We start from the raw sequence: 14,266 nt of genomic DNA, 5'->3' as shown, positions 1-14,266 counted from the left end.
ATGAAAAGCAATTCGTGACAAAGTAATTGGTAACAGATTTCTTGAGGAAGTTCAGTAAAGCTGCCGAATCTAATTTTTCAAAACTTCACTCATAACTAAATATATGCAAATGAGGTTCTAGGTGAAATAGGGGTATTGCCTTTACTATTAGAGGCTCTGGTCTCTCTGCAACTGCTGTGCAGTCTCCAGCTTGATTGACAGGGCCAGGCATGATGATGTATTCACTGCTTGGCCATGTCAGTCATAGTTGAGTTACAGGGAGCAGACTGCTCCCTGTGTCCTTACAGCACGTACCACGTGCAGTAGCCGGGTCAGAATACCCCAGCTACATCAGCCTCACCACCGCAACAGCATTGCCTGACCAAGTATAATAGCAAAGCCACAGCGCTTCAGCCATATCTAATTCATCTCTGGCAAAGCATTGTACTACATTGTCAGTAAAAGTGACCGGGAGCATTAAACGAACAGCAAACATCCAGCTGCACCTGCAGCTGCAGCACACCAGACTTGATAAAGGGGTCATGCGCACCCCGAAACGCATTGTCTCTCAATAAACCCGTACTTGTCAAATCCGGTTGTGATTTGCGCCTCACGTCCACCAGCTCACCAGACCACAAAAGTCATGACGGGCACTGTCAGTATTTCTAGTAATTAACGAAGTGGTGACTTGGCCCTCGCCCTTGGTTCTTTTGGACACGGCAGCTCCAACCTGATACCTTGCTAATCCAGCGGACCTTCATCACGGTTGCACCCAATCGGTGCAACCTAAACAGGCGAGCAGCACATATTCACCTTAAATTGAAGAACGCTGTTTCATCTTTACCTATTTACCCTATGAGCGCCTTTCTCATCCTTTGGCCACATATTTGATTTAATCATAGTTTAGTGGTCGGGGCAGTTGCAGAGAGAGTTGAGCTTCTAGGTGTAATTGCCACATTTCCGTTGCTCCTAGAGGCTCTTTTTTTTTTTTTTTAATCTGATCTGAGGCTGGGGGCTGCATACATGTGGCTGGGGGCTGCAGGATGCATACATAAAGCTGGGGTTGCAGGCTGCATACATGAGGCTGGGGGGCTACAGGCTGCATACATGAGGCTGGGGGCTACAGGCTGCATAGATGAGGCTGGGGGCTACAGGCTGAATAGATGAGGCTGGGGGCTACAGGCTGCATACATAAGCTGGGGGATGCATACATAAGGCTGCATACATGAGGCTGGGGGTCTGATCTGAGGCATGGGGGTCTTATCTGAGGTCTGATTGACGGTCTTATTAACATTGGGGGTCCGATTAGTGGTCTGATCTGAGGTCTAAGTTTTTTTTTCCTATTGTCCTCCTCTAAAACCTAGGTGCGTCTTATGAGCCGGTGTGTCTTATAGGGCAGAAAATATGGTATGTAGATCATCCTTACAGCCTTGCAAATTGGCAAACTCAAACACTGCTGCATCTTCAGCCTGAAGCCACAATATACTTTCTGGTTCAGTATAATTTGACAATGTTGATATCTAAAGTGTTTTTTTTTTATTAGAGAAATTTCCTTTATGTCGTGGATTTTTAGACTGTCATAATAGTCACATTGAGTCTAATATAAGTCAAGTACATGAGAAGATAGTACAGATGTACTAGGATAATGTTGTAGATCAAAATATCTAACAATATTATTATGCATTTGTGTATTAGTACAGGAGATTGTACTAGTGCAGGTTACTACTGTGGTGGATTAATGGTATAAACTGTGCCATTTAGATTATCACAGACTGCAAAAGCCGGAAACACATTATAACATCCAGAGGAATTGGGGGCTTCAGCTGGTTTCCATCCAGTCTTAGGTATCGCAGATGTGGAACGAAGGAATAATCTGCAGTCAAAAACTCAATTGGAGCAAAAGGTAGTGGGCAAATCTCAGTACCATTAATTTCTGTGGAGAGAGAGAGAAAAGTATGTATATTAAGCCAGTTATATGTATATATCAGTTATAATAATGCAATACACATGCAATGCAGAAGCCATAAATATACTTGCTGCTGTTATTCTTCATCTGTTCCCCAAATCTATTATTATGTTTTATTAATGATTATGTAACAATATACTTATTCCACATTTTTATTCATCAAAGCAAAGACATGAGACAGTTTTCAAGAACAGCATGTGTCCATTACTCAAAGTCTGGCATTCAATTTGTATAAACACATAAATGATGCATTCTTCGATAGGGGAGGGAAAAAGCTAAATATCAGATATTTAGGCTCAGTCAGAAGAGATATCATTGCAAGTACACAGTGAATCTCCAGATTTCTATAGTGCAGGGTGCAGAGATCATATAGGCATTCTTAAATAGCAACATGAACTGTTATCCTGTGCAATCTCTACAGATGTGAAAAAATTGGGGTAAAAAATAAAAGGTGGAATCTGATTGGTTGCTATGAGAAACTAAGCCAGTTAAACTTTACACCAGTTTGATAAATGATCACAAATGTTTCTATACATCAAATGCATGAAATACAGATCAGTGAGCCAATTGAGAACTAATTGGATTATTAAAAATTTCACAGAAATTCTGGTGCAAAACGTCATGGAGGATGAAGATAGGGGATCACATGACCCTGGGAGGTAGGGGGACTTGCCCTGATTGTGTAACACCCCAGAGGTGCATTACCACTTTTGCACCCCGCCACAATCTCCTATGGTTATCATCCTACGTATTAATTTCCAGATACTGCAAAATATATATTCATAATAATGTTATGTAACTGTTCAACTGTAATATGCCTGGTTCACCAGCAGATGGCGGCATAAATGGCAGAGCTATTTTACATAGAATGGAACCTTCTTTTTGTTCTATTTTCTCCCTCTAGGGAGGAGTTTAGCTAGCTAGAAGTCAGTCTAGCTTACCCCCTGCTAGGGGAAGGCTGTGTTCAAGCCAGCCAGAGCACCTTCAGCTCTGCTGGACATCGAGGCCAGAGCTTGGAGCCTCTGAAGCCAGAAGAAAATGTCCTGAACAAAGCTAGAGGCAGACCAGACCAAAGAAAGTGAAGTACAGCCTAAAGAAAAAGCTGAGTTCTATAGCCAGCCTGTTAGCACAGCAGAACCAAAGAGCAACTGACGTAGCAGTAACGAGTTTGCCTGCTACCGTTAACCCCTTCATGACATAGCCATTTTTCACCTTAAAGACCAGCCATTTTTTGCAAATCTGACATGTCACTTTATGTGGTGATAACTTTAAAAAGCTTTTAATTATCCAAGCCATTCTGAGATTTTCTCGTCACATATTGTACTTCATGACACTGGTAAACTTGAGTCAATATATCATTTTTATTTGTAAAAAAATTACCAAATCTACCAAAAATTTGGAAAAATTAGCAATTTTCTAAATGTCAATTTCTCTGCTTTTAAAACAGATGGTGATACCATTTCCTGCTTTTCATTACCACACCAATTTGTAGTTTATATATAGAATTGTTTGGAGGTGTAAAAACTCCTAGTCTAAATGTGCCTTTATTTCCATCTACAGGCAACATTCTGGTGCACATGTGAGGCCTGGGCTATATCAGCCAGTCTTGGGTGGGGTTCAGAGCTCTCTCCCTCCTCCGATTGTAGCAATTATGGCAAGAGAGAAAAGGGAGAGGCGCTCATAGGGTGGTAAGCGATGATACGCAGATAACGTGATGAATAAAATGTGCTCACCTTTGGGTGTTGTGCAGGTGTAAGCGCACAACAGGTTTAGACACACAATAGGTTGGGAGGGTGAGGGAGGTCCGTGCTGCCGGTACCCGTTCAGTCCCTTTGGATGGAGTTGCCAAAAACTCCTAGGGATTGTTAGGGTTGAGAAGAGTGATTTGTGTCCGAAAACACACAATAGGGTACCTCTTTGGCGCACAGGAACGACCACAGTTTCAGGTTTTTGGGTAAAGATACTATTTATTGTTCAGTTGACAATAAATAGTATCTTTACCCAAAAACCTGAAACTGTGGTCGTTCCTGTGCGCCAAAGAGGTACCCTATTGTGTGTTTTCGGACACAAATCACTCTTCTCCTCCCATTGTAAGCATGGCTGCATGCTGGAGGTAACTGGGAGTTTGCTGTGAGTTGGACCTTGCGATCCTGTAATTTGCCCACTGGCTCCTGGTATTGCCCATACGGCACAGGTAGGTTTAGAGTTAGGTCCCGAGCTACTTGAGAAAACTTGGTGCAGTGCTCAGGCTCAGACATGTTCTCGACAGTAGGATATGTTGGCTAATCTCTCAATTTTACATCAGTATGAGGGTTTGTATTCAGAATGCTATTATTTTCCCTTATAACTAGAGGTGGGACAAATCAAATTCTTTTCAAATCCGAATCCGAATCCGAAAAGGTTCGAATATATTGAATCTTTCGAATCTCGAATCCTACGAATCCTGTACATAATTGTGTGAACGGTGTAAGAAACAAAGTCAGACCGCGTCAGTTTGTTTGAACCTCCACCTCCCAGTCACGGTCGCACCCTATATGACCGCGCTCGTTACGCCCCTGCTCCTATCATTACAGAACATACAGGGTAATACAGCGCCACATACCTCTTACATCCAGTGACGTCTCCTTTGATGTAGATGTTCTCTTTCCTCATCTTCTCCTTTCAGACCTTCAGACCAGACCAACATTTTTCGTCTCTGCAGTTTGACAAAAAAAAATCTTAGTTTACTACTTTTCCATCATCCTCCCATCTTCTGGACAAATCATCCTAACACCCCCAATAATGTTCCGCTGTGCTCCCCAATACTATACTGCAGAAACAGATAATACCCCTCATAATACTAGTACCACACAGAGCCCCCCATATAAAATACCCCTTCTTTGTGGCCTCAGAAGATGCCCCCATAGTGCCCCCCAATAATGTGCCAATAAGAAGTGGCCCCACAGTGCCACCCAATAATGTGCCAGTAAGCGTCCCCATAGATGCCCCCCTAATCATGTGCCAGTATCAAATGCCTCTCTCCTCCCCCCATGTGCCAGTATCAAGTGCGGAGTGCCTCTCTCCTCCCCCCCATGTGCCGGTATCATAGTGCCATCTCCCCCCCAATGTGCCAGTATCATAGTGCCATCTCCCCCCAATGTGCCAGTATCATAGTGCCACCCCCCCAATGTGCCAGTATTATAGTGCCATCTCCCCCATAATGTGCCAGTATCATAGTGCCATCTCCCCCCCAATGTGCCAGTATTATAGTGCCATCCCCCCATAATGTGCCAGTATTATAGTGCCATCTCCCCCCATAATGTGCCAGTATCATAGTGCCATCTCCCCCAATGTGCCAGTATCATAGTGCTATTTCCCCCCATAATGTGCCAGTATTATAGTGCCACCTCCCCCAATAATGTGCCAGTATCATAGTGCCATCTCCCCCCATAATGTGCCAGTATCATAGTGCCATCTCCCCCCAATGTGCCAGTATCATAGTTCCATCTCCCCCGTAATGTGCCAGTATTATAGTGCCACCTCCCCCCATAATGTGCCAGTATCATAGTGCCATCTCCCCCATAATGTGCCAGTATTATAGTGCCACCTCCCCCCATAATGTGCCAGTATCATAGTGCCATCTCCCCCATAATGTGCCAGTATTATAGTGCCACCTCCCCCCATAATGTGCCAGTATTATAGTGCCATCTCCCCCATAATGTGCCAGTATTATAGTGCCACCTCCCCCCATAATGTGCCAGTATCATAGTGCCATCTCCCCCCAGAATGTGCCAGTATCATAGTGCCATCTCCCCTCATAATGTGGCAGTATCATAGTGCCTCCCCCCCAATGTGCCAATAGTATCAGTGCCATCTCCCCCCATAATGTGCCAGTGTCATAGTGCCTCCCCCCCAATGTGCCAATAGTATCATAGTGCCATCTCCCCCCATAATGTGCCAGTATCATAGTGCCCCCCCCCCAATGTGCCAGTAGTATCATAGTGCCTCTTACCTCTGCCCCTCGCCAATGTGCCAGTAACAGATAAAAAAAAAAAAAACACTTTTACTTACCTCCGCTGCGATGCACCGGCCTCTGATAGGCTGCCGGCACAAGGCCCGCAGCCTATCAGAGGAACAGGGAAAGGAAACGCCTCTCCCTCCCCTGTCGCAGCAGCGAAGCGCTCATCTTCTACAGTGCCCTGCCGCCGCCACCACCAGTCTGGGCACCACCGGGATTCGTCGGATTTGTATCCGGTAAATTACGTCGGGATTCGAGTCCACGAATCCCACGAATCCAGCAAGATTTGAGGGATTCGTGGATTCGACGAATCCCCCGTCCCATCTCTACTTATAACCATGTTATAAGGGAAAATAATAAAGATCGGGTCCCCATCCTGATCGTCTCCTAGCACCCGTGATTGAAAATTGCACCGCATCCGCACTTTTCTTGCGGATGCTTGTGATTTTCACGCAGCCCCATTCACTTGTATGGGGCCTGCGTTGCGTGAAAAACGCACAAAATAGAACATGCTGAGATTTTCACGCAACGCACAAGTTATGCGATAAAATCACCGCTCATGTGAACAGCCCCATAGAAATGAATTGGTCCGGATTTAGTGAGGGTGAAATGCGTTCACCTCACGCATTGCACCCGCACGTGAATCTCGCTCGTGTGGAAGAGGCCATAGAAGTTTAGAAGCAAATCTTAAAATTTTTAAGAAAATTTCCAAAACCCCATTTTTAAGGACCAGTTCAGGTCTGAAGTCACTTTGTGATGCTTACATAATAGAAACCACCCATAAATGGTCCCATTTTAGAAACTATACCCCTCAAGGTATTCAAAACTGATTTTACAAATTTTGTTAACCCTTTAGGTGTTCCATAAGAATTAAAGGAATATGTAGATGAAATATCAGAATTTTACTCTTAATTTTAATCAATTTTTTCAAGTAACAAAGCAAGGGTTAACAGCCAAACAAAACTCAATATTTATTACCCTGACTCTGTAGTTTACAGAAACACCACATATGTGGTCGTAAGCTGCTGTACGGGCACACGGCAGGGTGCAAAAGGAAAGGAACGCCATATGGTTTTTGGAGGGCAGATTTTACTGGGATAAATTTAAGGTGCCATGTCACCTTTGAAGATCCCCTGATGCACTCCTAGAGTAGAAACTCCAAAAAAGACCCAATTTTAGACACTACAGGATAAGGTGGCAGTTTTGCTGGTACTATTTTAGGGTACATATGATTTTTGGTTGCTCTATATTACACTTTTTGTGAGGCAAGGTAATAAAAAATAGCTGTTTTGGCACAGTTTTTATTTTTTGTCATCTAATGAAAGGTTAGATAATGGGGTATTTTTACAGAGCAGGTTGTTACGGACGCAACAAAACCAAATATGACTAGTTTTTTGGTTGTTTGTTTCAGTTTTACATAAGAAAGCATTTTTGAAAAAAAGATTTCTTAGTGTTTCCATATTCTGAAAGCCATAGTTTTTTTGTTTGTTTTTGAGCTACTGTCTTTTTTTTTTAACGGTGTTCCCCTAAGGCAGACCTGGGCAAACTACGGCCCGCGGGCCGTATACGGCCCGGCGGACCTTTTAATCCGGCCCCCGGCATTTTTGTTGCCGCCGCCGCCGCCGGCCCTGTAACAGCACGGAGTCACTGTCCGGAGTGAGGAGGGGGCGGGGCCCGCGGCCGCTCTGCGCTCCGCTCTGCTGCCTGGCCTGCCTGTCTCTTTAACAGAGCAGACCAGTGGCTGCTGGAGCGTGATGCAGCTGCCGCACAGGCAGAAAGAGGAAGGAGGCGGAGCCCCAGCCAGCAGCCACAGCCAAAGCCAAGCAACTAACAGAACTTACAGGTATTTGGTGGGGGGGGGCTCATATAGGACAGGGGGACAGTGTGTGCTTTCCTGCCTGCTACTACATCACCCCCCCCCCCCCCCAGGGATTGTGGGGGTCATTAAGGGTTGGACTTGCTGCTGATGTTGAGTGTGCCAGTGTGTGTGTGTCTGTCCCTTTGTGTGTGTGTGTGTGTGTGTCCGTCCCTGTGTGTGTGTCTGTCCCTTTGTGTGTGTGTGTCTATCCCTGTGTGTGTGTGTTTGTCCCTTTGTGTGTGTGTGTGTGTGTCCATCCCTGTGTGTGTGTGTTTGTCCCTTTGTGTGTGTGTCCCCGTCCCTGTGTGTGTCCGTCCGTGTGTGTCTGTCCCTTTGTGTGTGTGTGAGTGTGTCTGTCCCTTTGTGTGTGTCCCCGTCCCTGTGTGTATGTCTCTCCCTGTGTGTATCACCTTGCCCACAGTGTTCCTATGTCTTGACGCAGCTGCTTCAGAACGTTCTGTGCGGGGAAGAAGATGGAAGAGGAGGCAGCGCCAGCATGGAGTCTGTGCGATAGACACAGGGAGGCACACTAAGGACGAAGGTAACACTTCCACATGATCTACACTAGTGTTATCTGTGGTTTTACATAGGACTGCAGGTAACACTACTACATTATTTAGCACTAGTGTTATCTGTGGTTTTACATAGGACTGCAGGTAACACTACCACAAGGTTAGCTCACACAGGGCGCCTGAACACCTAAGGCCGGCCCTGGCTGCGCACCCCAGCGCCAAGGGATGACGTCACTGATGTAATATGCCTCTTATATGTGGAGAGCGGTGATGTCACAGATGTAATATATTACTTATAAGTGATATATTACATCAGTGACATCACCACTCTCCACACATAAGTAATATATTACATCAGTGACATCACTGCTGTCCACATATACCGGTAAGTAATACATTACATCAGTGACATCACCGCTCATCACATATATGTGGAGAGCGGTGATGTCACTGATGTAATATATCGCCTATATGTGGACAGCGGTGATGTCACTGATGTAATATAACATTATATGTGGAGAGCGGTGATGTCACTGATGTAAAATATCACTTATATGTGGAGAGCGGTGATGTCACTGATGTAATATAACATTCTATGTGGAGAGTGTTCATGTCACTGATGCAATACAGCGCTCCAGATGGCGACCAAAATGGTCGCCAATGCGCCTTAAAATTTGCAGATGGCGACAAGACTTGTCATAGGCTACAGGCCTGAGGTCTATTTGGTAGTGAAATCCCAGCGCAGGCAGGCATGATGATGTCATCACGCCCGCCTGTGCCAGGACGCGGTGATTTTATGCAGTATTGAGTTTAGCCTTTTGGCCCGGCCCTCCAAAATATTTTCAGTTTCTCATGTGGCCCCATCGAAAAAATAATTGCCCACCCCTGCCCTAAGGGGTTAGGTCATGTGATATTTTTATAAGGTTCTTATGGATGCAGCGATACCTAATATGTGTACTTTTTTAAATTTATTTAAGTTTTACACAATAACAGCATTTTTGAAACAAAAAACAAATTTATGTTTTAGTGTCTCCATATTCTGAGAGCCATAGTTTTTATATTTTTTGGGTGATTATCTTAGGTAGGGGTCATTTTTTGCGGGTTCAGATGCAGGTATAGGTGACGAGGAGGATTTGATATCCTTCCTCTAAAGAGCAGCTCCTTCTCAATTTTCCTTTAAAAGGACCAGTGACTTCTGGGAGCCACTCCAAGTACTGGACCTGAAGGGTGAGGGCCTGTTGGCATTTTGTCTATTTTTACGTTTCAGGTTGCCCTTGTTTTTAGCCCTCACCCGGATGGCCATGTTAGTAAGGACTCCCCCCAACTATCAGCTTTACCCAAGTTGCCCTCAACAGCGCCCAATACCTTTTTCCCCCCTTTTTGGGCTATTAGGGAGCCCCCTTTGCTTAAAAGGGTTCTTATAACCTGTGCTGCTATTCTTATGCCCATGTGGATTACAAATGACTTTGCTACCCATGTGTATTACAAATATTACCTCATTTGGATTACAATTAATTATTTTCTATGGATTACAAAGGACTTTTTTGCACTTTTGTTCCCGTCAGGTGCCCTTTATCTACAAGCACTGAAGAAATGGACTCTAATGTGATTTTGTTGCATTATTGCACTACACTCACCTAAAGAATTATTAGGAACACCTGTTCTATTTCTCATTAATGCAATTATCTAGTCAACCAATCACATGGCAGTTGCTTCAATGCATTTAGGGGGGTGGTCCTGGTCAAGACAATCTCCTGAACTCCAAACTGAATGTCAGAATGGGAAAGAAAGGCGATTTAAGCAATTTTGAGCGTGGCATAGTTGTTGGTGCCAGACGGGCCGGTCTGAGTATTTCACAATCTGCTCAGTTACTGGGATTTTCACGCACAACCATTTCTAGGGTTTACAAAGAATGGTGTGAAAAGGGAAAAACATCCAGTATGCGGCAGTCCTGTGGGCAAAAATGCCTTGTGGATGCTAGAGGTCAGAGGAGAATGGGCCGACTGATTCAAGCTGATAGAAGAGCAACGTTGACTGAAATAACCACTCGTTACAACCGAGGTATGCAGCAAAGCATTTGTGAAGCCACAACACGCACAACCTTGAGGCGGATGGGCTACAACAGCAGAAGACCCCACCGGGTACCACTCATCTCCACTACAAATAGGAAAAAGAGGCTACAATTTGCACGAGCTCACCAAAATTGGACTGTTGAAGACTGGAAAAATGTTGCCTGGTCTGATGAGTCTCGTTTTCTGTTGAGACATTCAAATGGTAGAGTCCGAATTTGGCGTAAACAGAATGAGAACATGTATCCATTATGCCTTGTTACCACTGTGCAGGCTGGTGGTGGTGGTGTAATTGTGTGGGGGATGTTTTCTGGGCACACTTTAGGCCCCTTAGTGCCAATTGGGCATCGTTTAAATGCCACGGGCTACCTGAGCATTGTTTCTGACCATGTCCATCCCTTCATGACCAACATGTACCCATCCTCTGATGGCTACTTCCAGCAGGATAATGCACCATGTCACAAAGCTCAAATCATTTCAAATTGGTTTCTTGAACATGACAATGAGTTCACTGTACTAAAATGGCCCCCGCAGTCACCAGATCTCAACCCAATAGAGCATCTTTGGGATGTGGTGGAACGGGAGCTTCGTGCCCTGGATGTGCATCCCTCAAATCTCCATCAACTGCAAGATGCTATCCTATCAATATGGGCCAACATTTCTAAAGAATGCTATCAGCACCTTGTTGAATCAATGCCACGTAGAATTAAGGCAGTTCTGAAGGCAAAAGGGGGTCCAACACCATATTAGTATGGTGTTCCTAATAATTCTTTAGGTGAGTGTATATTATTGTATTGAATATGTGCCTTATATGTTTGCCTTACCTATTTTGCACTATTTCTGCACTAACTTTTTGAATTTTCAGTAACGTTCAAGTGTACCATGCCTGTTGTGTATATTCTCTTGCAGGAGCAGCAATGTGATCCTATGCACTTTTTGTATGGACTTTAGTAAAATAATATTGTTAGCCAGATAGACTGCCTCTGAGGACGTCTTATGCGTCACAAGCAAGTCTTACATCACCGTTGCTCATTATGGACTGCCTCCGAGGACATTAAAATACTAATGGTTCTTAAGTTACCTTGTGTTAGCTAGCCTAGGCATTGTATTATATTGATACACAGGGGGAAACAAGTGGTAAGTCACAAGCATATCTAAGACCATCAAGGGTAACCCGGTGCTTATACGTGTCCGGAGAGATTAGAGAGCACCGCCTCATCCTTCTAAGTTTATATGTTTTAAGGCCTTGTGCTTAGCCAAGGTTATGTGTCCCTAGGTCTTGTGCTTAGCCAAGCCAGAGGACAATGTGTGCAGCTACCTGGTCAGTCATCAAGGTGAAAAAGCGTAAAGCATTACTAGACCTTGGTGCTAGGAATGGAATACAGGATGATACCACCCTTCTGTTTGTGGGCGTATCATAGCATGTAGAGGGATTACAGTACATGACACCCCACGCTCCATATACGACTATGGCCAAGTCGTGGAGTATTGAGCGCTTAGTGCAATATATATTTATTTGGTCGGTTTGCTGCGAGAGGGAAAACCGTGGATAGACACCCTACTCGGGCAGGAACCCATAGGTAGCCGTCAGTCTATGTATGTGCATTTTCAAGCAGCGCTAAAACTTTTCCCTGGTACCCTTAGAGCATATACAGGTGAAACTCTAAAAATTTGAATATCGTGCAAAAGTCCATTTATTTCAGTAAGGCAAATTAAAAGGAATTGCATTAATGCAGCTTAAAATTAGAGTTTTGTGAAAAGGTTCAATCTTTTAGGCTCAAAGTTTCACAATCTAGTCAGCTAATTGATCCATATCCCCTGAGCAAATGGTACCTCAAAATTGTGACTTTGGGGTTTTATAAGCTTTAAGCCATAATCATCCAAATTATAACAAATAAAGGCTTGAAATATCTCCCTTTGCATGTAATGAGTCTATTTCATATGGTAGTTTCACCTTTTAAGTTGCATTACTGAAATAAATTAACTTTGCACGATATTCAAATTTTTCGAGTTTCACCTGTACATATATATACCCTAAGCCAGCGGTCGCCAACCGCCGGGCCGCCAGGGCAGTCTTTAACGCTGTACTAATGAAGCGCTTCCATTATGGAAGCGCTTCATTAGTACAGAAGGACCAGGAAGCGGTGAAGGATCTGTACTCACCGCTTCCTGGTCCACGGCTCGGCTATCGGCTGTCCAGGGCTGCACACAGCGTGAGGTCGCTCTGTGACTTCACACTGTGCACCGCTATACACAGACAGCCGACAGCAGAATTAAGAGGATCGCGATGGTGACCAGCAGCAGGAGAGGTAAGTGTTTTTTTATTTTATTTTATTTGCACGGGGGGCTGATGGCTAACCTGGAGGACATATGGCTGACATGAGGGGCAGACATGAGGGGCAGACATGAGGGGCTGACAAATGGCTGACATGAGGGGCTGACATATGGCTGACCTGGGGGCTGACATTGGGGGGCTTATGGCTGACATTGGGGGGCTTATGGCTGACATTGGGGGACTTATGGCTGACATTGGGGGCTTATGGCTGACATGGGGGGGCTTATGGCTGACATGGGGGGCTGATAGATGGGTAAAGGTTTGGGGGTTGATCTGAGACATTGGGTGTCTGATCTGAGGTCAGATTAACATTGGGGGTCTGATTCCTGGTCTGACCTGACGTGTAATGAATTTTTTTTTCTTTTCTTATTGTTCTCCTCTAAAACCTAGGTGCAATCTTATAGGGCTAAAAATACGGTACAGTGCAGCAGAGACCAGTGCAGCAGAGACCATAGTCAGTTTATATAGTCGTTATATAGTGTTATATATTTTAATATGCACCTTGTGTTTTGTTATGCGCGTGAATCAGTCAGCCCCGCCCACCCCCCGAAGCCCCTAACAGAGGAGGGGGGAACTATAGTGCTCAGTAGCCATATGATAAAATCATAAATCAGCTGGTAATTAATATCAAATGGAGAATATAAAAACATATAAAAGGTGATATACACCACACTCACTTCACCAGGGAGGGGTGTAATGGGATAAAGCTCAAGACACCCAGAACAACCACCTCCCTCGCCTGGCTCGCTTGTAGAATATCTGGAAAATACGGCAGTCCACTGCTTAGAACTTCTGGTATAATCCTTTAATAAATAGATAAGTCAGGTGGGCTCAACGTGTTTCGGGGATAAACAAACCCCTTCCTCAGGAGCAGAGAAGGTATTAGGCTTAATATCACCTTTTATATGTTTTTATATTCTCCATTTGATATTAATTACCAGCTGATTTATGGTTTTATCATATGGCTACTGAGCACTATAGTTCCCCCCTCCTCTTTTAATGGTAAGGGGTATCTATTTATTTATTTATTTATTTTATTATCTTCAGTTCTTATCATCGGTGTACATTTTATTGTTTTACATACATTCATTTTATTAGCAGTCAGGCGCCACTTGGTGATTTTTTTCCTTTTTTCCTCGTTTGGACTTTGCAAGAGTGCACCAAACATGGGACATTCAAAGGTGGAAGAAAGTTTTATTCTCTGATGAGAAAAAAATGTAACCTTGATGGTCCTGATGGTTTCCAACGTTACTGGCATGACAAGCAGATCCCACCTGAGATGTTTTCTACGCGCCACAGTGGATGGGGCGCCATAATGGTCTGGGGTGCTTTTTCCTTCAGTGGAACAATGGAGCTTCAGGAAATGCAGGGGCATCAAACGGCCGCTGGCTATGTCCAGATGTTGCAGAGAGCATTCCTCATGACTGAGTGCCCTCGTCTGTGTGGTAACGACTGGGTTTTTCAACAGGACAACGCTACAGTACACAATGCCCGCAGGACAAGGGACTTCTTCCAGGAGAATAACATCACGCTTTTGGCCTATCCTGCGT

General features: G+C 44.4%; 1 protein-coding gene across 2 annotated transcripts in view; it reads right to left on the bottom strand.

Moving 5' to 3' along the window:
• Nucleotides 1–1,507: 1,507 nt before the first annotated feature.
• LOC120995112 (proline and arginine rich end leucine rich repeat protein) overlaps nucleotides 1,508–14,266 on the bottom strand; it is a 397,210-nt gene continuing 384,451 nt past the window's right edge. The window contains exons 3-4 of one of the 2 annotated variants that reach the window (XM_040424119.1): nucleotides 1,709–1,912; nucleotides 1,508–1,647 (exon numbers count right to left, since the gene is read on the bottom strand). In XM_040424119.1, the coding sequence (XP_040280053.1) occupies nucleotides 1,737–1,912 (176 nt within the window). In that variant the 3' untranslated portion in view covers nucleotides 1,508–1,647; nucleotides 1,709–1,736. Of the gene's footprint in view, nucleotides 1,648–1,708; nucleotides 1,913–14,266 lie in introns of those variants that run through there. The other variant, XM_040424120.1, reaches the window with a different exon arrangement.

The sequence above is a fragment of the Bufo bufo genome, chromosome 3 (assembly GCF_905171765.1).
Source record: "Bufo bufo chromosome 3, aBufBuf1.1, whole genome shotgun sequence".
Lineage (NCBI taxonomy): Eukaryota > Metazoa > Chordata > Amphibia > Anura > Bufonidae > Bufo > Bufo bufo.
Note: the sequence above shows the minus strand (reverse complement) of the source record. Positions and strands in the feature narration are given on the sequence as shown.